This window comes from Sciurus vulgaris (genome assembly GCF_902686455.1).
Source record: "Sciurus vulgaris genome assembly, chromosome: 3".
Lineage (NCBI taxonomy): Eukaryota > Metazoa > Chordata > Mammalia > Rodentia > Sciuridae > Sciurus > Sciurus vulgaris.
Genome location: NC_136463.1, coordinates 155,928,839 through 155,954,446, shown reverse-complemented (window position 1 = coordinate 155,954,446; position 25,608 = coordinate 155,928,839). Strand labels below are relative to the sequence as shown.

At 38.2% G+C, this 25,608-nt stretch overlaps 1 protein-coding gene across 50 annotated transcripts in view; it reads right to left on the bottom strand.

The window, feature by feature from the left end:
* The window catches only part of ABI2 (abl interactor 2), a 125,249-nt gene extending 100,234 nt beyond the window's left edge, over positions 1 to 25,015 (bottom strand). For 3 of the 50 annotated variants that reach the window (XM_079130639.1, XM_079130626.1, XM_079130627.1), the window contains exon 1: positions 24,538 to 24,978. In XM_079130639.1, coding sequence (XP_078986765.1) covers positions 24,538 to 24,654 — 117 coding nt within the window. In that variant the 5' untranslated portion in view covers positions 24,655 to 24,978. Of the gene's footprint in view, positions 1 to 21,802; positions 21,866 to 24,537 lie in introns of all 50 variants that reach the window. The other 47 variants (XM_079130643.1, XM_079130637.1, XM_079130638.1 and 44 more) reach the window with 37 other exon arrangements.
* Between the last annotated feature and the right edge of the window lie 593 nt (positions 25,016 to 25,608).

Here is a 25,608-nt window from a genome sequence, read left to right as displayed (position 1 = left end):
GCTTCCTTACCTTAATTATGGAGTAATAGTCCAATCTCCATTGGTAATCTGGATCAATCACCCCTGCCAACACCATTAACTCCCTTAGTCTGTTGACTCAGAGGCATTAGGAGCCCAAACTGGCCAGGGGAAAGTCTTACCTTCCAGTTTAATGATTTCATTGTCTAACTCCAGGTGAAAGCATTTCTTCTCCAGGAACTAAGACTTCTAGGCCAGCAGCACACAAGTTGCAGGGATAGGAAGCAAAAACTTTTCTAATAGGTCACTAGAGGAAATGGTGAGTGGTATCATTTCTGTTTCCACCCCTTGATTCCTGGACCCATGAATTCTAGCAATAGAAGAGACAGTACCACATAGTGAGTGCTGATTTCGAGAACCTTGCCCCAGACCTGCAAGGTACTGCACTTAGCTGGCACTGTATCTGCATCTTCACAAGTCCATTCCATCATTCTATCAAACCAGCTGCTTCAGGATGGTGTGGAACATGGTAAGACCAGTAAAATCCCATGAGCGTGAGCCCAATGCCTCACTTCTTTGGCTGTGAAGTGAGTTCCTCGATTCGAAGCAATGCTGTGCAGAATACCATGACAATGGATAAGGCATTCTGTAAGTCCACGGATGGTGGTTTTGGCAAAACAGTACGTGCAGATAAGGCAAATACATACCCAGAAGAAATGTCTATTCCAGTAAGGACAAATTGCTGCCCCTTCCATGATGGAAGTGGTCCAATATAATCAACCTGCCAGTTGCTGGCTGATCTCCCCTGGGAATGATGTCATATTGGGGGCTGGAGTTGGTCTCTGCTGCTGGCACACTGGACACTCAGCAGTGGCCATAACCAGGTCAGCCTTGGTGAGTGGAAGTACATGTTGCCAAACCCATGTATAACTGCCATCCCTGTCATCATGAACACTTTGTTCTTGAGCCCACTGGTCCACTGACAGGAGTGGCTAGAGAAAGAGGTTGACTGCTATTAAAGTCCTCCTCTGACGAGGTCACCTTTAGGTAAGCATTTACATGAGATACAAATACCTTCACATCCTTTGCCCATTCTCAGAGGTCTATCCACATACCTCTTCCCCAAATTTCCTTGTCACCAACTTTCCAACTATATTCTTTCCAGGTCCCTGACCAGTCAACCAAACCACTGGCTACAGCCCATGAATCAGTATGTAGTCGCACATGTGGTCATTTTTCCTTTCAGGCAAAATGCACAACCAGACGCATTGCCCTAAATTCTGCCCATTGTGAAGATTTCCCTTCACCACTGTCCTTTAGGGTTTTTCTAGAAAGGGCAGCTGCAGCTGTCCACTTCCAAGTGGTACCCACATATTGTGCAGAATCATCTGTAAACCAGGTCCTAGTCTTCTTTTCCTATGTTAATTGATCATAAAGTACACCCCATGATGCCAAAGGTTCAAGCTGAGGGACAGAAGGTACTGCAGCAGGAGTAGAACCCATGGGCATTTTGGCCACTTCTTCATGCAACCTATTTGTACCTTTGGGTCCCACCAGTATGTACCACTTCCACCTGATAATAGAGTGCTACTGTGCATGTCCAACTTTATGGCTCACTGGGTCAGATTACAGCCAGTTCGTGATGGGTAGTTCAGGTCACACAGTAACTTGGTGGCCCATGGTCAAGCATTCAGTTTTCATTAAGGCCCAGTAGCAGGCCAAGGGCCATTTCTTAAAGGGAGAACAGTTGTCTGCAGATGATGGCAGGGCCTTGCTCCAAAATCCAAATGGAAGTCTCTGTGATTTACCTATGGGAGCCTGCCAAAGTCTTCAGATAGTATCCCTATCTGCCACTGACATCTCAAGTACCACTGGGTCTTGCAGGGTCATATGGCCCAAGGGGCACAGCAGCTTGCACAGCAGCCTGAACCTGATGCAGAACCTTCTCCTGTTCTGGGCACCACTCAAAACAGGAAGTTTTTCTAGTCACTGGGTAGATGGGTCAAAGTAACACACACAAGTGAGAATGTGCTGACTCCAAAATCCAAATAGGCCCACCACGCCCTGTGTTTCTTTGTTATTTGTAGGAGGGGCCAGATGCAACAACTTACTCTTTATCTTAGAAGGGATATCCTGGCAGGCCCCACACCACTGGATTTCTAGAAACTTTCCTTAAGTTGAAGGCCCTTGAATTTTAGTGGGATTTATTTCCCATCCTCTGATTCGCAAATGCTCCACTAACAAATCCAGAGTGGTTGCTACGTCTTATTCAGTTGGTTCACTCAACATAAAGTCATCAATATAATGGACCAGTGTAATACTTTGTGGAAGAGAAAGGCATCAAGATCTCTGCGAACTAAGCTGTAACATAAGACTGGAGAGTTGACATACCCCTGAGGAAGGAAAGTAAAGGCATACTGCTGGCTTTGCCAGCTGAAAGAAAATTGCTTCTGGTAGTCCTTATGCGCAGGGATGGAGAAAAAAACATTTGCAAGATCAATAGTTGCATACCAGGTAATAGGAGATGTGTTAATCTGCTCAAGCAAAGAAACCACTTCTGGTACAGCAGCTGCAGTAGGAGTCACTACCTGATGAAGCTTATGATAATCAACCATCATTGTCCAAGACCCATCCATCTTTTGCACAAGCCAAATAGGAGAGTTATGGGGATGTTGTGGGAATCACTACCCCTTATCTTTAAAGTCCTTGAAGGTGGTGGTACTAATCTCTGCAATCTCTCCAGGATGCAGTATTGCTTTTTTTCCCCCTGGTAGAGGTTTCCATTTGGCCTTTCCCACTGTAATAGCCCTCATTAGAGAACCAGTGTGGGAATTTTGCTCAGTGCTAAGTGTATCTATCCTGATTATACATTCTGGAACTGGGAGAATAACCACAGGATGAGTCGGGGGGCCAACTAGACCCATTTTGAGTTGGACCATGGCCAAAACTCCATTGATCACCTGATCTCCAAAAGCCCCTATTTTTACTGAATGGCCATGACATTTTAGATCTCCCAGAACCAATTTCAATTCAGAACCTGTATCTAGTAGTCCCTGAAAGATCTGATCATTGTCTTTTCTCCAACGCAAAGTTACCTGGTAAAAGGCCTTAGGTCCCTTTGGGGAAGGATAAGAGAAACATTAACAGTAAAGCTTTTTGGTACTATACCAGGGTCCTTCCTCAAGGGGGCCTGGCCTCCCCTTCATTCAAGGGGTTCTGGATCTATAAATTGACTCAAATCTGGGAAGCGGTTGAGGGGTCATGATTCTCTGCTGTTATGATCTAGGGTAGATTTTTGTACATTTGCCCTGGAATTTTTCTGCTTATATAAGTAAAGAAAGAATTTGAGGGGGCTGGGGTGTGGCTCAGTGGTAGAGTGCTTACCTAGCATGTGTGAGGAACTGGGTTCCATTCTCCTATAAATAAATAAATAAAGGTCCATTGACAACTAAAAATATTAAAATTTTAAAAAAAAAATTTGGTTGGTTTACCATCTGTTTGGCTTCTAGAGACCCCACGATTGATTAGCCAACACTAGAGATCTATATGAGTATACCTAAGTGATAGAGTGTTTGCCTACCATGCACAAGGTCCTGGGTTCAACCCCAGTACCACTCACACACATCATAGAAGTTAATTTTCCAAAGCTTGAGAATATAAGTTTCTACTAAATATACCTATGTAATGCTCAGTATAATTGATGAAAAAATACCATGCAAGAAATATGAGACACAAATGATTCTACAAATTTCCAAAGACAGGCAAAATACATATAAAGAATCAGGAATCAAAAGAGCATCTGACTTTCCAAAAACACCAAAAGCTAAGATAAAATAAACTGAAAGAATGCCTTTATAATCTGAAGAAAAATTACTTCCAACCTATAATTCTGTACCAAGTCAAACCATTACTCCAGTAAAAGTTGAAGATTTCAACATACAAAATCTATTTTTTTAAAACTTTGTATGAGTAATTTTTCAGGAAGCAACAAAGGATATGCATCATCAAAACTGAAAGCTGAAAAAGAAGGAAGCTCTGGAACCAACAGATAGGATCCACATTAAAAAAGGCAAAGGGAAATTCAAGATTGATAGCAAAGGAAATTTTTGAGATAGCTTTAACAGAACTAAAATGATGACAATTCATATTGGAGAAGAATGGCAAAGAGCTTTGCAAAATATGTCTCTTGGAGTGTGGTGGGATGAATCCATTGTTGGGGGAAAATTTCCCATGTGTCTTTTGTACATCTGCACTCGGGTGAGCAGATGCACTGATTGCCTTTCTTCCAGACTATCTTTTAAAGGATATTTATATAGAAGATAGTATTTCCTCTTGGTCAAAAGACATGCATGTTACTTAATCAATATAAAGGATTCAAATGCCCTAAATTTAAGGGTTCTTCCCTGTAATGTAACCAATACACTGCATGTGCAGGTATCACATGGATCTCTTCATATCATAATGTGAGAACTAGGGTTTGGGGAAACTGCACATACAAGAAATGTGAATACTCTGGTTTCTCTTATTACTGTGAGTAATAAAATCCTATATTTTTAACCAAAGAGTCTCATGTCTTCTAGAGCATCTATGAAACTAGCTGACTAACCTATCACCTTCCAGATAGGGTGAAATTTCAGTCCCTTTCCAGTTCAGGACAACTGATAGATTGCTGAAATGTTTTAGTAAATTGAGATACGATTCAGACATTTAGGGGAAAGTTTAAAGATGAATTAAGAAAACAAAATACGGGCTGGGGAGATAGCTCAGTCGGTAGCGTGCTTGCCTTGCAAGCCCAAAGCCCTGGGTTCTATCCCCAGCACCGCAAAAAAAAAAAAAAAAAAATACGCAACTAAGTAGGCACTTCTTTTTTTTTTTTTTTTTTAAACACAGTCTCTAAATTGCTGAGGCTGGCCTCAAACTTTCGATCCTGCCTAAGGCTAAGAATAGAAAAAAAGGAAGAAGAGAAAGAGGTAGAGAAGGAAGAAGAAAAAGAAGAAATGCAAAGGTCAATAAGCACATGAAAGGTTGTTCAACATCCTTAGTCATTAGTGAAATGCAAATCAAACCTACAAAGAGGTCCACGTCCACTAAGATGACTACAACCAAAAGGAAGTCAATGACAAGTGTGCTGCCAAGAATGAGGACAAACTTAGAACCCTCACACACTGCTGGTCAGAGTGTAAAATGGTACAACCACCTTAGAAACAGTCCAACAGTTCCTCAATCGTTAAACACAGAGTTACCTAATATAACCCAGCAATTCAATACTTACGTATATCACCAAGACAAATAAAAATATTCCCCCAAAAAAGTGTACATGAATGTTCGTGTACATGCCAGTTTTATTAGTAATAGCCAATAACAAAAAAACTGACTGTTCATTCACTAATGAATGGGTATTGTGGAATAACCACACAATGAAAATTTTATTCAAACATAAAAAGGAATAAACACACATATGTAGATGAACCTTGAAAAAAATAAGTGAGAAAAACTGACACAAAAGGCCATGTGGTACAGATTCCATTTATTTCAAATCCCAGAACAGACAAAAAGAGAAATGTATTAGTGGTTCTTTAGACCTGGGGTGGGTGAGGAGTAAGAGACAATAGGTAACAAGTGCTGGATTTCTATAATGAAAATCTTCTAAAATAAACTGTATTGATGATTGCACATATCTGGGAATATACTGAAAACCACTAAAAATACACTTTAAGTGGTTAATTGTATATGAATTATATCTCAATAAAGCCATAATTTTGGGGGGGGGAGGGGACAGTGTTAGGAAGTCACAAGACAAGCAAGTGCTTTACCACTGAGTCACATCCCCAGGCCCAAAAACCTGTAATATAAAATAAGGAATAATGTACTGATATCTACTATACCATGTACAAACTTTGAAAACACTGATAAATAAAAGAACCCAGACATATAAGGACACATATTATGTAACTCCATTTTATGTAAAATATTCAAAATAGGCAGATTCTTAGAGACAAAAAGTAGATGAGTAGTTATCAGAAGACAGGAGGAAGGGTATGAGCTTTCTTTTAAGTATAATGAAAATGTTCTGGAATCAGACTGTGGTGATGGTTACACGATCTTGTAAATATACTAAACCACAAAACTGCACACTTGAAAATAGGTGAATGTTATGTTATATGGAATATATCTTAATTTTTAAAAAATTAAATAGCCATAAATGGTACTAATACAGAGTCTTCTGTTTTATTTCACTGCTTCTGAATTTCTCCCTAAATTATTGCCCATTTGAGTATTTTACAAGTATCTTAAAACAGTCACTTCTCTGTAAAGTACTTATTAGTACAAAGATTCAATAGTTTTTTCCCTTCCTTAAACGTATCAATTTCATTTTTATTGAGGATGATGAACTGTACAGAAGCCTTGTGATGTTCAAAGAAAAAACTTGACTCCTGGAAAATAACCCCTAAGTAAGTCCTTGGAATATCCTGCCTTTCTATACCTGGGGCCCAGGGGCAGGCCAGACATTTTTCTCCAACAATGTTAATTATGGTGAACACCTGTTTTTCTTCAACAGGAGCCCTGGGATATGCTATATCTGTTTGCGCTCTCAGGATGGAGGGGGAGCCAAAGGTCTGCAGCCAAGGTTAGTCACAAAGTGCTGAACCCTTATAGAAACACAAGGAACAAACCCTTGGATGGATGAACTTCACTGGCTGGCAATGCTTCAGGAGCACTGCCACACATCACTGCTGAGAACTACACATTATTCATTCAGTTCCACTGGGAGAAGACAACTGAAAAGTCACACCTAGTTTCTCCTGGGCTCCACCTTTTTCACCTTTTTCCTTCACTGACTTCAATCTGTATCCTTCCACATAATAAACCATAACTAAGCATAACAGCTTTTCTCTTTCAAATCATTTATCCTTTATGTTAATATTTAATCTCCTGGTTAACAATCAAATTCTAAATAGGAAGCATTCAAAAGGCAGAATTCTGAAAACATTACAAAAAGATAAATCTTATATGTGAATTTTCCTGATACAACTGCCAAGGCTCAGACAAAATACCAAACCAAAAACTCATTACCAAGACCAAAAAATTAAACAAGCAACAACAATTTCCCAATCTGAAACCTAAGAGTTATATTATTTTAGTCCATCTCTTCCTCTTCCTATTCTCCTTTGCTTTCTAGTTCATGAGGTGAGTGGATACTCAGCCATGCCAGAGACAACACCCTGGGGACGTTAAGATTATGGATTATTACATACAAAACCATGCACCAGAATGGACCTTTTCTCTTTATAAGTTAATTGCCCAAAATATTTTCTTATAATAATAGAAAGCTTGACTAATCCAGGGTCCAAGAGTTTATCAGTCAGGGGGCTGGGGTTGTGGCTTAGAGGTAGAGACTCACTTAGCATGAATTTGATTCTCAGCACTGACTATAAATAAATAAATAAAGGTCCATCAACAACTAAAAAACTTTTTTTAAAGTATAACAGTCAAGATTCAATTATAAGAAACAATGCTGCCATCACTTAAAAGCTTATAAAAGAAATTGGATGTTTACGAAATAATAGCGAACACTAGAAGAAAAGGCTCTCGTATGTACTTCCAGATATCATATCCATCATTAAAGTCACAGAACTGGCCCACCAAGAACAGATTCATCTAATACAATCAGAGAAAAGAAAGAGTTCAAAGGTAACCACTAGAAATCTTAACTAACTTATACAATATCAGGAGCTGCTACATCATTTCTGTTGGCTCTATAACTATCATGCTAGGTAAATGTGCACTACTCAAAAAACACAAGTGCCACATGGGCACATACCTGTAATCCCAGCGGCTTAGGAGGCTAAAACAGGAGGATTGAAAGTTCAAAGTCAGACTCAGCAAAAGCAAAGCACTAAGCAACTCAGTGGATCCTATCTCTAAATAAAATACAAAATAGAGTTCAGCATGTGGCTCAGTGGTCAAGTCCCCCTGAATTCCATTCTTGGTAGCCCCCCCCCCCCCAAAAAAAAATACAAGTGCCGCATATTGCCACTCAATACCAATAAAGTTAGTATCTGGACAATGCAACGTTGCCAAAGAAAAATTCAATGTTTTCACATTGTTCTGGCTACCACAAACTATACAGCTGGAGCACAAACTGAACCTCGCATCAATTTCCCCTTCCAAATATCATGAGTGCCCACTTATATGTCTTTAAGAAAACACGCTTTAAATACAGATAGAAGAAAAATGAGAGAATTTTTAAAAGACATACTTCTATGATCTGAATGTTTATGGCCCCCAAAGTTCATTTGTTGAAATGCTAACCCTCAAAGTAATGATATTGGAATGTGGGGCCTTCTGAGAGCTGATTATGTCACGTGGACAGAGCCCTCATAAGGGATTAGTGCCTTTATAAACTGAGTATGCTGGCACATACCTCAAGCCACAGCTACTCAGGAGGCTGAAGCAGGAGGATCCCTGAGCCCAGGAGTTCAAGGCCAGCCTGGGCAACACAGCAAGACCCTATCTCAAAAAAAAAGAAAAGACTAGAAAGCTGCCTTGCCCCTTCTACTTATCCCTTCCACCATGTGTGGACACAACTAAAAGACACTGTCTGTAAGGAAACAGGCCTTACCAGACACCACTTCTCAATCTCCAGTACTGAGAAATTTGTATTGCTTACAAACTTCCCAATGTAAGGTATCTGTTACAGCAGCCAAACCAACTAAGACACATGCTAACACTTATCAAAAGAAAACAGGAGTTATGTTAGTATCAAAAAGTGAATTTCAAGACAGGTAGATCAATGGTACAGAATAGAGAACATGGACACAAACCCAAATAAATACAATTTTCTCATACTAGACAAAGGTGCCAAAAATATGCAATGGAGAAAAGATAGCCTCTTCAACAAATGGTGCTGGGAAAACTGGAAATCCATATGCAACAGAATGAAACTAAACCCCTATCTCTCACCCTGCACATAAATCAACTCACAATGGATCAAGGACCTTGAAATCAGACCAGAGACCCTGCATCTTACAGAAGAAAAAGTAGGTCCAAATCTTCACCTTGTTGGCTTAGGATCAGACTTCCTTAACAGGACTCCAATAGCACAAGAAATAAAAGCAAGAATCAATAACTGGGATAGATTCAAACTAAATAGCTTTCTCTCAGCAAAGGAAACTATCAGCAATGCGAAGAGAGAGCCTACAGAGTGAGAGAAAATCTTTGCCACTCATACTTCAGATTGAGCACTAATTTCCAGAATCTATAAAGAACTCAAAAAACTCTACACCAAGAATACAAATAACTCAATCAACAAATGGGCTAAGGATATGAACAGACACTTCACAGAAGATCTATAAGCAATCAACAAACATATGAAAAAATGTTCACCATCTTTAGTAATAAGAGAAATGCAAATCAAAACTACACTAAGATTCCATCTCAACCAATTAGAATGGCCATTATCAAGAACATAAGCAACAATAGGTGTTGGAGAGGATGTGGGGAAAAAGGTACACTCATACATTGCTAGTGGGGTTGCAAATTAGTGCAGCCACTCTGGAAAGCAGTGTGGAGATTCCTTAGAAAACTTGGAATGGACCCACCATTTGATCCAGCTATCCCCTCCTCAGCCTATACCCAAAGGACTTAAAATCAGCATACTACAGAGATACAGCCACATCAATGTTCATAGCTGCTCAATTCACAACAACCAGACTATGGAACCAATCTAGATGCCCTTCAATTGATGAATGGATAAAGAAACTGTGGTATGTATATATATATATATATATATATATATATATATAATGGAATATTACTCAGCTATAAAGAATAATAAAATTATGGCATTTGCAGGCAAATGGATGAAATTGGAGAATATCATGTTAAGTGAGATAAGCCAATCTCAAAAATCCAAAAGACGAATGATCTCACTGATAAGCGGATGATGACACGTAATGGGGAGCGGGAGGGGGGCAAGAATGAAGGAAGGAGGGACTGTATAGAGGGAAAAGAGAGGTGGGAGGGGTGGGGGGGAGGAAAAAAATAACGGAATCAAACATCATTACTCTATGTAAATGTATGAATATGCAAATGGTATGCTGTTACTCCATGTAACAAAACAGAAACAACATGTATCCCATTTGTTTACAATAGAAATAAATTTTTTTTAAAAAAAGTGAATTTCAAATGAAAAATAAATAAAAACCAGGGATTTTAAAGTGATTTCTAATGATAAAGGGGCCAATTCATAAAGAGATCATTACAAACCTAAACATTTATGCACAATAGGCCTTCAAAAGAGATAAAGCAAAAGCCAAGAGAATTATAAGAAATAAATTCACGAGAACAAAGAAAACAATACCCCCTTCAATAACTGGCAGAACAAATAAGACAAAAAATAAGCAAGAATATAATAGATTTGAACACCACCATTAAACCACCTTGGCCGAACTGACATTTTAAGAATACTCGGGGGGAGGGAAGGGTTAGTGTTAGGGTTAGAGTTAGGGTTAGGGAGGGGGGCAAGTATGGAGGAAGGAAGGACTGTATAGAGGGAAAAGAGGGGTGGGAGGGGTGGGGGGAAGGGAAAAAATAACAGAATGAATCAAACAACATTACTCTATGTAAATTTATGATTACACAAATGGTATGCCTTTATGCCATGTACAGAGAAACAACATGTATCCCATTTTACAATAAAAAAAATAAAATAAAATAAAATCCTAATTATGAACATTGAAACAATACCATTAAAAAAAAAAAAAAGAATACTCCACTCAAGAGCAGAATACATTCCTTTCAAGGGCACAAAATATTTACCAACTTAAGCCTTATTATAAACCATTAATAAAAAGGTCTTCAAAAAGTGTAAAAGGATTCAAGTCAAACTATGTTTTCTAACCACCACAGAATTAGAAATGAACATTACCACCTATGGAAAATACCTAAGTTAGTAGGAAATTACAAATAACTCACTACTCAAAATGATGAAAAGGGGAAATGAAATGAATAAAAGTCAAAACAACAAAATCTGTGGAATGCAATTAAAGACACATTTCAGAAAAATTTTACAGTATCAAATGTCTATATGAGAATGGAAGAAAGTCAATGATTTCAGATTTTACTTTAAAAAAAAAAAATGATAGGTGAGATAGCACATGCCTATAATTCCAGCACACTCAGGAGGGCAGGTGATCACAAGTTGAAGGCCAGCGTGGGCAACTTAGCGAGACCATCTCAAAATTTAAAATTTTTAAAAAGGTCTGGGGATCTACCTTAGTGATAAAGCACCCTAAGTTTCAATCCCTAGTACAAAAGAAAAAAAAAAGAAAAAAAGTGTTGGAATTTCTAGTCAAGACAATCAAGTAGGAAAAATTAAAATACCCAGATTGGAAAAGAAGTAAACTGTTACTATTTACACAAAACATGATCCTCTATGAAACAAGTCACATATACACACATGTATTTTGAGCTCATAAATAAGTTCAGCAGGGCTGGAGAGATAGCTCAGTTGGTAGAGTACTTGCCTTGCAAGCACAAGGCCCTGGGTTCAATCCCCAGCACTGCAAAAAAAAAAAAAAAAAAAAAAAAAACTCTCCTTCCTATTCAGTGAATAAATAAGTTCAGCAAAGCTGTGGGATGGAAAAAAAAATTTTTTATTTTTTGGCCATACTGGGGGACTGAACCCAGGGCTTCACACATGCTAGGCAAGTCACTCTTACCACTGAGCTACATCTCCAGCATTCCCCAGCTCTTTTTATTCTGAGACGGGGTCTCACTAAATTGCCCAAACCAGTCTCAAACTTTCCATCCTCCTGCCTCAGCCTCCCAAGTAGCTGGGATTACAGCTACCTCACCTGGCTCAAAAATCATTATTTTTTTTAATATAAGTTGGAAGTTGATGCACTTATAATAAACATAATGTAAATAAAACAATTTCTTTTCCAAAAGTATAAAAAAGAATAAAATACTTACTGATAAATTTAAACAAGAAGAAGTAAGATTTGTACATTGTAAACTACACACCTGAAAAAGGACTGGGGATTTGGTTCAGTGATAAAGTGATTGCCTAGCATGTGCAAAGCCCTGGGTTCAATACCTACTCCCACAATCAATTAGTATTAAAGTTAAAGAAGACCTGAAAAATGAAAAGACATGTTCTCGGACTGCAAGGCTTAATACTGTTTGCAAGGCAATACTCCCTGAATTGATCTATGGACTCACTGCAAACCCTTATCAAAAATCCCAGCCGAGAGACTGCGGTTGTGGCTCAGTGATAGAGTGCTTACCTGGCATGTGTGAGGCACTGGGTTCAATACTCAGTGCCATAAATGAATGAATGAATAAATAAATAAATAAATAAATGCCCATCAACAACTAAAAAAATTATTTTTAAAAAAAATCCCAGTTATTTCACAGAAAGGGACAAATCGATCTAAATTTCAGATAAAATTGCAAGGACACTGAGTAGCCAAAACAATCTTAAAAAAGAAGAATGAAGTTGGAAAACACATTTCAGAATTTTAAAACTTATTACAAAGCTACTATAATCATAACAGGGTGGGTATTACTATTAGGAGAGAGATGCAGATGGACAGAACAGAATTGACAGTCCAGAAGAAAACCCACACATTTATGGTTGATTGATTTTGGTACTAGGAATTGAACTCAGGGGCCCTCGACCACTGAACCACAGCCCCAGCCCTATTTTGTATTTTATTTAGAGACAGGGTCTCACTGAGTTGCCCAGCACCTCGATTTTGCTGTCTGGCTTTGAACTCTTGATCCTCCTACCTCAGCCTCCTGAGCCGCTGGGACTACAGGCGTGTACCAGTATGCCTGGCTATAATTTCTTTTTAACTAGAATATAAGTAGTAGGGAAACTGGAGCCCTTATATTCTGCTGGTAGGAATGTAAACTGGTACAACCACTGTGAAAAATTTTTTAAGTATCTCAAAAAGTTAAACATGTTCAGAGCCAGCAATTCTACTCCTAAATATATACTCAAGAGAATTAAAAACATATGTTAACACAAAAGCTTGTACAGGGATATTTTTGCAGAATTAGTTTTAAGAACCAAAAGCTGGAAACAACTATTTATCTAACTGATAAACAAAATGTGGTACATAAATATATCATGGAATATCAATTTACCCATAAAACTGAGTACAGATATATGCTACAACAAAAACATTACACTAAGTGAAAGAAGCCAGACACAAAAAGGCCCAGTATTGTGTGATTGCATTTATATGAAATATCCAGAATAAGCAAACCTATAAAGACAGAAAGTAGATCCTTCATTACAAGGAAGTTCAGGTAGTAGAGTAACTATTTAATGAGGACAATTTTTTTCTAGGGTTTCAAAATGTTCTGGAATTAGATTTGATGATGACTGAACAACTCTGAACCACTTTGAAATGGTTAAAAAAGGAATTTTATCTAAAAAAAAAAAAAAAAAAAAAAAACTTTTTAAAAAAGTCAATGAAGGGGCTGGGATTGTGGTTCAATGGTAGAGCACTTGCCTGACACATGTGAGGCCCTAGGTTCGATCCTCAGCACCATAAATAAATAAATAAGTAAAAATAAAGGTCCATTGACAACTAAAAAATTTTTTTTAATTTTTAGAAAAATAAGTCAATTAAATCTGGTTTTAACTGACAACAAAAGAGAAATTGATAATAGGTAATACTTTTGGAAAAGGAGGGAGAGAAACAAATGTGGTAATCAAAGAGGACTTTGATATATATATATATATATATACATATATATACACATATATATGTGGTTTTTTTTGGTCAGAAGAATCTAAGTTTAAATAACATCAAATAATAGTAAGCCAATATGAATTAGAGAACTTTCTATCTACTTTCTTTCTTTTTTCTAAGCCAGGATCTCACTATGTTGCCCAGGCTGTCCTTCTGCCTCCACCTCATGGTAGCTGGGGCTACAGAGAGCCATCACCACACCTGACCAAAAAAAAAAAAAAAAAATATTCTTATATATAGATTGAAAGCTGGGGGAGGTTTCGTGTACCTGTGGTCTCAGCTACTCAGGAGACTGAGGTAGGAGGATCATCTGAGCCTGGGAACTACAGAGCAGCCTGGGCAACACAGCCTAAAACTTTGCTCAAAAAAAAATTTTTTTTTTTCTTTTAAAAGCTCATTTAAAAACCTTGGAGAACCAGTTTTTAATCATTCATTTCAAAAGGAAAAATAATCCAAAACACTGGAGTACAATGCGTTGTCATTACATGAATATAACATATATATCAAACTCCTAAATTAACATTAAATTTATATTGTGTTGATTATATTATTTACAAATGGATAAAATTCATAAGTATTCATGAGTATTATTATAAATATATTCATAAGTATTATTACAAACATATATGTATGAATGTATGGATGATAAAAGCCTAGAAACAAATGGAATATCAATAAATTTAAACTTCCTCTTTTCTCAAAAAATTTCAGCAGGCACATGTAAACACATTTGTGTGTTTCTGAATCTCACGCTAAATAATTTAAATTCTTTTTGTGACCCTAGCCTGCTCTTCTAGATTTATAACAGAAGATTCTGAAGAAGAGGAATCAGCACTATCTCCTGGCAAAAGATGTGACATCCCTTGTTGATTTCCCCTATTCAACTGTACTTTGTAGTTTCTGGTGGTTCCTAACAATATATCTCCCTGCCTCTACTTAAAGTCTTCAGTAGGAAAGTGGGTAAGTCCAAATAACTCTTAACAAGAAAAACAAAAGAAAAATACTTCCAGGTTATATATAGTTCAACTTCATTAATGCAAAACTTAACAAAGACTCTTCATAGTAATCAAAATGGTAACAAAACTAAACTGTTTGTTAGTTCATGCATAATTTACCACTGACTTTTCGATATAGAAAGATACTTAAAATTTTTGAATGAACAGGAGGAAATAACAAAATAAATGATGTGAATCATAAAATCATTTTACCCAATAAAAAATTATGGAACGGTAAACACTAAGCACTGAGGACACAGCAAGCAAAAAATAAAAATAAATTCTCTCTTCAAAGAATTTCAGTTTAGCAGAGTCAGAGGTTACCTTGAGTTTACTTATTTGATTTTTTAAAATAGGAATAATTTAGTCAGTTTTTTCATTTTTGAACAAAAGACCTGACAAGAATAATTTCAAAGGAGGAAAAGTTTATTCTGGCCCATGGTTTTCAGAAGTTCAGTCCATGGTAAGCCAACTCCATAGCTCTGGGCTCAAGAAGACGCAGAATATCAAGATGGAAGGGCATGATAGAGGAAGCGACTAAGGACATGAAAATCGGGAAGCAAATAGCTCAGCTCACCGGGGACAAAATCCAAACCCCAAAGGCAAGTCCCCAGAGACCTACCTCCTCTAGCCAAACCTTACCTGCCAATATACATTTACTACCCAGTTAATCCATATCCAAGGATTAATCAACTGATTAGGTTACAACACTCATAATATAATCAGTTCACATCTGAACATTCTTGCATTATCTCACACATTAGTTTTTGGTGGACACTTCATATCTAAGCCATAATAAGGAATATCTCCCTTACTTATTTCCCAGGAAGTTATAGAACAACTCAAACATTTAATAAGCATCCACTATAGAATTAGACCTGAACTAAATTAACAGTACTGGACTGCTGAATTAAATCTAAAGCACAAATCATGCATGAAATATTAGCGTAACTGTTGATCACATCTACATTAAATATGTATGAAATGTATTCAACAACTTTCATTTTCCTAGCATAAAATCTACAAACTATCCAAATTTGCACAACTAATTTACTTCAGTACTCAGACATTTTCTACTGTTGACTAGAACAGAACTACTTTAACAAATATTTATTGAGTGCCTATTTTGTGACAGGCACAGTTTCAGGTGCTGGAAAAGAACAAGACAAAAAAAAAAAATTCTACCTAACTATGATAAAGGAGGGAAACAAAACTCAATAAGATATACTGTACATAAAGTAAAAATATACAGGGAAAAGCCTAAGCAAGGGAGGTAGTGAGAAAAGAGCAAGAGTACAATTACAGAGAACCAGGGAGACGTCATGCAACTATCTGGGGGTGCAATACTACTTGGCAGGGGGCATGGCAAATGCAAAATAAAAAGGACCTAAGGCAGAAGTGTCTGGTATGGTCAAAAACAGGAAGCCAAAGTGGTTGGAATAGCTGAACAAAGGAGGGTAAAGTAATAACAGCAAGATTCTGAACACAGTGGCGCGTGCCTGTAATCCCAGCAAAGGAGGCTAAGGCAGGAGGTTGGCAAGTTCAAGGCTAACCTCAACAATTTAGCAGAACCCTGTCTCAAAATAAAAAATAAAAAGGTCTGGGGATATGGCTTGGTAGTAAAGCACGTCTGGGTTCAATTCCCAGTACCAAAGGGAAAAAAGAAGTAATAGTGGTAGTAAGTAGTATAGCAGAAGATGAGATCAAGGCTAGAAGCCAGATCATTTGTGGCTTGCAGGCAGTGTGGGACTATTTTGTTAGCTTTATTGAGATGTAAATGACAAAAATTAAATATATTTTAAGTGTATTACATGATTTTAAAGTATATCAATATTGGGCTGGGGTCTGTAACTCAGTAGCAGAGCACACATCTAACATGTATGAGTCCCTTGGTTCAAACCCAACTATTAACACATCCATCACCTCGCAGTTACCTTTGGTGTTGAGCAGTGGGCAGAAATATACTTAAGAAGTATTCTCTCTCTGGGCTGGGGCTGTAGTTCAGTAGTAAAGCACTTGCCTAGCATGCATGAGGAACTGGGTTCGATCCTCAGCACCACAAAAAAAATATATATATATATGTATATATATATATAGTGTTCATCTACAAAAAGTAAAAAATAAATAAAATAAATATATATATAAAAGATGTACTCTCTTATAGCCAATTTAAAATATTTGGTATTAAGTTTAGTCCTGTAGTCATGATGCAGTATATTAGATCCCCAGGAGTAATTGATCTGATGATTAAGTTTGATCCTTTGACCAACATAACCCACAATCAGCCTCTGGCAACCACCATTCTACTCTCAGGTTCTATGAGTTTTGAATTTTTTAAATTCCACATACAAGTAAAACCATACAATATATCTTTCTGTGTCTTGCTTATTTCTCTTAGAATAATGTTCTCCAGGTTCAATGACATTGTTCCAAACATAGGGTTTCACTTATTTCATGACTGAATAATATTCCTTGGTACACATTTACACATTTTCTTTATTCATCCATCAATGGACACTTATATCCTGGCTACTGAAAATAATGCTGATCTCTTTGAAATTATTCATTTACCATTCAGAGTGGGACTGCTGAATCATATGGTTATCTGTCTTTAATTTTTTGAAAAACCTGCATACCACTTTCCAGAATGGCTATACCAATTCACTTTCCCACCCTGTACAAGGATTCCCTGTTCTCCAATCTTGCCGACATTTACCTCATCTTTCTGATCACCAACCTAAGAGGTATGAGTCGGTATCTCATTACAGTTTCAATGTACATTTCTCTGTTTAGCTATATTGAGCACCTTTTCATTTTTTTTCATTTCATATTTCCATTTACATGTCTTCTTCGGAAAAATATTTGGGTTCCTTTTCCCATTTTAAAATTAGGTTGTTTAGTTGTTTTTGCTTTTTATTGAATAATATGAGTTCTTTATATAATATGAATACAAACCAACCTCTTAACAAGGGGGTTCAAATATTTTCTAGCATTTTGTAAGTTTCCTAGTTTGATGTAGCTGTTCTTTTTTATTCTTGCTTCTGTTACCCGTGCTTTTGGTGTCATCCAAAAAAATGTTGTCAAGACTAATGTTGGAGCTTTTCTGTTTTCTTCTAAGAGTTTTACAATTTCAGTTCTTACATTTAAAGAAGGCTTTAATCACTTCAAAGTTATTTTTTGTGTTTGGTATAAGAGTTCAATTTCATTATTTTGTATGTGGACATAGTTTTCCCAACATCACTTATTGAAGAAACTATCCTTTCCCCATTGTCCATTCTCCATTGTATATCAAAAATTAGTTCACTCTACACATGGGGGTGTTTTTCTGGGTTCTCCATTCTATTCCACTGGTCAATGTCTGGTGTTTTAGTGTTGTTTTTGTTTTATTTTGTTTTCTTTAGATGGGGTTTCACTAAGTTGCCCAGGGTAACCTTGAACTCATGATCCTCCTGCCTCAGTCTCCCAACTAGCAAGGATTACAGGAGTGCACCACCACTCCGGGTTTCTATGTCTGTTTTTATGCCAGGAGCATACTGTTTGGATTACTACAGCTTTGTAATATAGTTTGAAATCATGATATGCATTTTTAAATGCATTTTGTTAAGTAAAAGATGTCAAACATATTTTATAATTCCATTTAGATGGCATTCTGAAAACAGCAGAAACTACAGGGACAAAACACACAGTGTTTACCAAAGGCTGAGAGTAAATGGAAGAGATTGACTACAAAAGGCACAAAGAAACTTTCGTATGTGGTGGTTAAATGACTGTATAAGTTTATCAAAGTTTACAGACCTTTATACCTAATAAGGACATATTGTACTATATGTGTATTAAACCTCAATAAATCTGACCTTAAAATTCAAATGAGAGGAGCAGGGAATGAAGTTCAGTAGCAGGGCACCTGCGTATTGTCCACAAGTCCCCGGGTTCAAACCCCAGTACCACAAAAAAAAAAAAAAAAAAAAAAAATGTTGTAAATGATTCAAGGCAAAGTTGTTCACCCAAATTTTCTTCCTCAAAGTACATTTGCTTAGAACCATTTCTCTTGCAAAATAATGACTACATTCTAAGTAAACTTATGGAATATAAATTAACTCAAAATATCTAACATAAAAACTTGCAAGACCAATTTATAGATAATTCTGTTCCATCCATAAATAATCAGTACATAAACTTTAGTATATTTAGTATTTCTGATACTGAGCAACTACTTAATGAGTGTCTAAGAACAATCTTGTGCAGCTTAATGGAAGGATATAAAAGTATTCAGGGTATGACACCACCATCTAGAAACTTTATATATGGAAGAAAATACAAATAAAAGTTTGAAACAATGTGTTGTCCCACATGCTACTTCATGAATTCAATCTACTAACCCAGTCCCATTAAAAAAAAAAAAAAAAAAAAAAAAAAAAATCAGTCATAAAGCTATTCAACATCCATGAATAGCCTAATTTTCAGGATATTCCCACTCATCCATCAAAATATTACAATTACTGCCATCACATACTAATAAATTTTCTGTATTTTTTATTTGTTACAATTACTTGTACATGACAGTAGAATGCATTTATGCATTGATAGATCATACATAAATGAAGTATAATTTCTCATTTTTCTAATTGTATATATTGTAGGACCACATCAGTAATGCAGTCAAATTTCCTACATTTTAAAAGAATAAGACCAAAAGACCTCATGCTCAAAAATATCTGCACTACACATCCTATACAGAAGTCAATCAATTTTGTTTATAAATTATTCTCTGGAGGAGAAAAGAAGACCCTGAATAATGCTGCTTTATCAGACAGTCACACATTAATCATAACACCACAAAAAGAAAAAGTAAATGCAAAGTTTATGAACTGTTGAGTACAGAAGCAAGTTTGTACCAAGCAACTCTTCAAGGAAGGACGAAATGAGGTAAAAGTCCCTGAATCAGTAAAACTTCTGAGGCCACTTAAGTACCTCGAACAAGAAGACATAAGGATTTCTCTCATATATGTATGCTAGAGAGGCAAAAGGAAAAGAAAGGTGGGGGGCGGGGCTAGGGGAGCTCATGAAAATGGAAGTAGAGCAGTGGAAAGGAAAGGGACCAGGGGGGAAGAGAGAAGGGAAAAGGAAAATACTAGGGGAATGACACTGGCTAAATTATATTATTATATCAAGTGCATATATGAGTATATAAAAACAAACCCCACCATTATGTACAACTATAATGCATCAACAAAAAATATGGAAGAAAAAAAGGCCTTAAGAAGTACACAAATGAAAAAAAAAAAAAAAAAAAAAAAGAAGTACACAAATGGCAAAACTTTAAAACAAGCAAGGGGCTCAAGAATGTAACAGCCTGTTTCTGCAATCTTCTCAAAGGTCTTGATAATAACTGTCTTGTCACTGAAAACCCATTCACTCTGTTTCTGCTGGGGTGTCAGGACTAGTTTCCTAGAGGATGATAAACCTTGATTAATCCTGCATGAGCTGTCACCTCAACCTAGGGAAATTTGTTCTCCCCTAATATATTCTGGTGTCCACTTACTCAGTTTACTCTCTGTGGTAAAAGACAAAAATCACAGGGAAAGGTGTAAATATCAGTCTCAAATTTCTACTATCAAATTGACTTCTTTCTTCCTCATTCTTGGGTATTTTCAAGATTCCTCCATTTGTGAAAACAAACCGAACCCAACCCATAAATAAAATACAACCTCATTCCTATATACCCTATGACATTCATTAAAAAAAAAAAAAAGCCTAGCATTATTAAAAGTTTCTTTAAAAAAAAAGTTTATTTTCAAAGGTGTAATAGGTAATAATGTAGAAGATGAACTCATTTCTGTAAAAACAAACAAAAAAAGGACACATACTTGTTTTCAACAAAAAGATAATGCACACCTGTAAAAAAGATAAGGCATACCTATAATCCCAGCTACTTGGGAAGATAAGACAAGAGAATGTCAACTCTAGGCCATTCTGAACAATTTAAGGAGACCCTGACTCAAAATAAAAATTTTAAAAGGGCCAGGGATATATATAGCTGAGTGCCCAAGGCCCTGGGTTCAATTCCCAGAATCACCAAAAAAAAAAAGAAAAAGATGAAATTAAAGCTTAAATACCAAATATATATTCAAGATGATTTGGGCAATTTTTAGTTTCTTCCTTAATATCTATTTGTGTTTTCTATTAATTTTTCAACAGTAAGCATATATATACTCTAATGATTGTTATTGAATAAAAAATTTAAATATTTTCTTGGTAGTACTAGGGACTGAATAAAGGGCCTTGGACATGTTAAGCAAGCACTCTACCACTAAGCTACATCCCTAACCCCCCCCCCCACCAGTCTTTTCATTTTATTAAAGACAGGGTTTCACTAAATTGCTCAAACTGGTCTCCCTCCTGCCTCGGCCTCTGAAATAATGGGATTATAGGCATGCATTACCACACCTGAACTTGCAGGTGAACTGCAAGTTCAAAACCAGCCTCAGCAACTCAGCAAGACTCTGTCTCGAAATAAAAAAATAAAAAGGGTTGGGTATGTGGTTCAGTGGTTAAGTACCCATGGATTCAATCCTTGGTACTAAAAAAAAAAAAAAAAAAAAAGTTCATCACATATGATCATGAAATTTCTCTTTTTTCTGCTTTATAGGCAAAAAACACATTCAATGCAATAAAATGAGTGTTGATTCAGTTTAACCAAGCTAGTGACTAAGACCACTGGATTCAGACCATAATAAAGCTATATATACCATATGATCCCTGATCCTAGTCAACTAAACATCATCTATTGCAGGATGACAGACACCATCAAAACCCCTGCTAGCCAGTTCTTCAATCACAAGTCAGCCAAATGTACAGCTGTAACAGCACAAATCCACTGTTACCATGTTCTATTATTTATCAATTTTACTACAAATTATTTAAGAGTTATCATCCTGAGAGAGAACAAAAAAATATACCCCCTGGATTCTATCTAAAACGAATGACAATCTAAGAAAGAAAAGTATAAAATCTAGCCAGGCATGGTGGTCCATGCCTGTAATCTCAGCAGCATCTCAGGAGGCTAAGGCATATACATACATATACACACACATGCTGAGGATGCAGTTCAGTGGCAGTGTCCCTGAGTTCAATCTCCAGTACCTCAAAAAAAACAAAATTAAATCTATTTCAGATGCTAAACTGAAGAAATAAGATGATTTAAAATCTAAACAATATTCTATTAAATCAATACTTACACTTTAAATTTTAAAATGCCAACACGTATTGGTCTAGGTATATAGCTCACTGGTAAAGTACAGGCAAAGTATGTGCAAAGGCCTGGGTTCAATCCCCAGTACCAAAATAGATAAAACACCAATACACTAAATTTTGACTCTCATTGCTAAACTAGAAACTGGGTGGCAGTAATAGTCTTCTTTTTGAGGGGAAAATAAATGTATAAATGCATAAAATACCAGAAAGACAACTGTTGATCCCTTTAGCATCTCAGCTTTATTAATCCAAGTATTTTCACCTTTATTTAGCCACTGTAATCTCAGATGAACTATACCTCCCGATTATAATAAAATTCATCTTGAAGGCAGACAGATGTTTCTTTTATTATTATTATTATTAATTGGTAACAAATGCAATCCAATCACTCTTCCACCCCCAATTTTTCTTCAACCTACAACTTTTTCCCAGAATAAGCAGCATAAGGCAATGGAATTAAGCACTTCAGTCCTTGGGGTTTTCCCTCACCCAGAAACCATGAATTCCCAGAGGACACGATGAGGACAGCTGCCTCCAGTCTTTCTTCCCACCACAGTCCACTACAGAGTTAAAAGTGACCATACCTGCCTTGCCCCTCAGATTGCACCACAGATTGGTTCTAGGATCCACCCCCCACCAACAAATACCAAAATCTTTGGAAGCTCAAGTTCCTTATATAAAATAGCATAATATTTACAAGTGACCTACCACACATTCTCCTATATACTTTATATCACTCTAGATTACTTATCTAATACAATGTAAATGTCATGTGAATAGTTGATACTGTATCACTTACAGAATAATGATAAGAAGTCCTTACTTGTTTACTACAGACAATTCTTTCTTCAAGTATTTTCCATCCCAGTTGATTGAATTCACCAACCCTCTGAGAGAGAGGGCTGACTATATACAGTATTAATCTGCTCACAGATCAGCCTCTCCTACTAACTACACTATGAAACCCTGAAGACACTAGATGTGTACCATCAATCCTTGACAGTTCTGGGACATAAAAGACTTTCAACTATATTTAGTGAAAAATTGAGCAAATGAACATTTGAATCTTTCCTACACCACTCAGAATCAGCAAAATATCCTACAAATATGGACTTTTTTTTTTTTTGGTATGAGGCTTTGACCCAAGACATTCTTTTCCTACTGGACATACTTTCAACTTCCTCTTTAGAGGGAAAAGGTTTGGATTATGTCTATTTCATTCTAGAATACAAATATTCCCTACAAGATAATACAGAGTTCCATACACGTCTAATTAAGCAAAATCTCATTAACACCATCCTTGATTAACCATGTGATTCTCACAAAATCTATGAACCTATAAACTTGTAACACCTATTTTTTTCTATTTATACTAAGATTTAAGAATGTTTTCAATATAGAGGATGTTAGAAAGAGATGAGAAATAGAGCATGGGGGGAGGGGGGCTATGAAGAAACAGTTTAACATACTGCTTCCATTTCCACCTTTATCCGTAGAGAATTTAAATGGGAAAGAAAAAATGGAAGCAGAACCTGTAAGTCAGAATAAGCCATAAGGAAAACAAAAGATTTGCCAAACTACGTTTTCAACTGCTATTCTTTCAAATAATTTTTAAAGAAGGATTTTTTTTAAATGCTCAAAATCTTTTTGCTTCATCCTGGACCAGCTGGATCTCATCTCACCAATATCCTCCGCCCACACACACACACACACACACACACACACACACACACACACACACACACACGAGATGCTACTGCTGACTCGCGGTGCCAAACCAACCATTACTGGGTGGGGGGAGGATTAAACCATGAGGTTCGTTTTTCTAATTCTCGCTAAAAAAAAAAAAAAAAAAGTCACAGTTCTTTTTCCCCCACAGGAAAATTATCTATTCTAACGGGACGGGAGAAGGGACAGCTCGTTATGTAGCTTCCCTTTCTCCACAGGGAGAAAAATGGAATTTACTTCCAACAAGAGATAACTGCTCTTCTACCGCAACCCCCTTTAGCACCTTAAAAAAAAAAAAAAAAAAAAAGTAAAGGTTTTTTTTTTTTTTTTTTTAAGCATTCCCAAGAACAGAAAAATTAGGCACTTCACTTTGCAGTAACAGCCCCTTAAAAATCCTCCAGAATTTGGGGGAGGGGGAGCAAATCTCGCGCACACACACACACACACACGCACGCACACACACACCGCCACCCCCACCCCGCAGCGAGCTGAGTAGGATTCCGTTAGATAGAAAATGCCACTCGCCGCCGCCTCCGCCACCCCGAACATTGACAGGCCAGGAGTGCGGGGGCAGCCGAGGGCAGGAGAAGCGAAGAGGCGGGACGCGACACACTGCACCGAGGACGGACGGGCGCACAGATTTTTTAAAACGTTTTAAAGATACGATTTCCTCCAGCCAGAGCCTTCTCACCCCTTCGGCAGCCGCAGTCCTGACCCTGCTCCCTGCCCCCCACCGGGCTCAGTCCAGCCGAGTTCCCGCGGCCGCCTCGGCCCCGCGCGCCCTCCCCGGCCCCCGGGTCCCCCACGCGCCCCAGCCGGAGAACGCACCGCACCTGGATGTAGTTGTTCTCGCAGTAGTCGGCCACCCGTTCCAGATTCGTGTAACTGTCGAAGAGGGCCCGGCGGCCCCCCGGGATTTCCTCTTCCAGCAGCATCTGCAGCTCCGCCATCTTCACATCCTCCTCCTCCTCCTCCTCATACAGCCCGCAGAGGTAGCTGCGGCGGCAGCGCCAGGGAAACCCAAGACTGGGAGAGGAGGAGCAGCGGCAACCGCGGCGGTACCTCGGGAGGAGCGAGAAACACCCCCAGCGCGCGACAGGGGAGGGGGCGGCGGGACGGAGGCGGGGCGCGAGCCGACGGACTGTGAGGACGGTCACCGCGGCGACGGACGGACGGGCGCGCGCACGCGCGCTCCCCTCCCTCCGCCCCAGAGCGCCCGAAAAAGATTCCCACCCTCGCCCGCGCCGCCCGCCCCTCCCCCACTTCCGGCGTCTCCTAGCGACGACGGGGCGGGGGCCGGGATGCGCGCGGGAGCTGGGCGCGCGGTTAACGCTTCGGCCCCGCTCGGGAAGTTCCCCGGCGGCCTTTGTTACCTAGGCGGGAACGCGCCTTCCTTCTCCTCTGGCTCTCCGCCTGCGCGCTTCTCACCCCGGGTCGGAACCCCAGCGGAGGTCATCTCCCTGAGCGACCCCTCCAGGCCTCTCTGCTTTCCTGCCTGGAGGCGGCAGGAAAGCCCAGCCCATCCACTGAAGGATCATGCCTCATGAGAACAAGCAGAAAGCTTACTAAACTTCATGCAGCTTTAAGTGCCACCTATTTTTCCATTCATCTGGACCTCATCCCCTTTGTTACAGAGTAAATTGCAGTCTCCCAATCCCAAACACACTACCCCCGCATCTGCACTTATTTACCCCTAAAGCTCTTCCCCTGCCAGGTCGCCTGTCCTCTAGGCATGGCCTTTTTGTGCTTGCCCTCTCTGGGTGCCTTTTCTCACTGACAACCTTTACTGTCATTTCTCTGGTTCTGTCAACCTCACTCTGTCGTGGAATCATATGGATAAAAGAAAAATTTCATATGGATAAAAGAAAAACACCTTGAAAAACGTTTAAGTACGTTAAAAAACG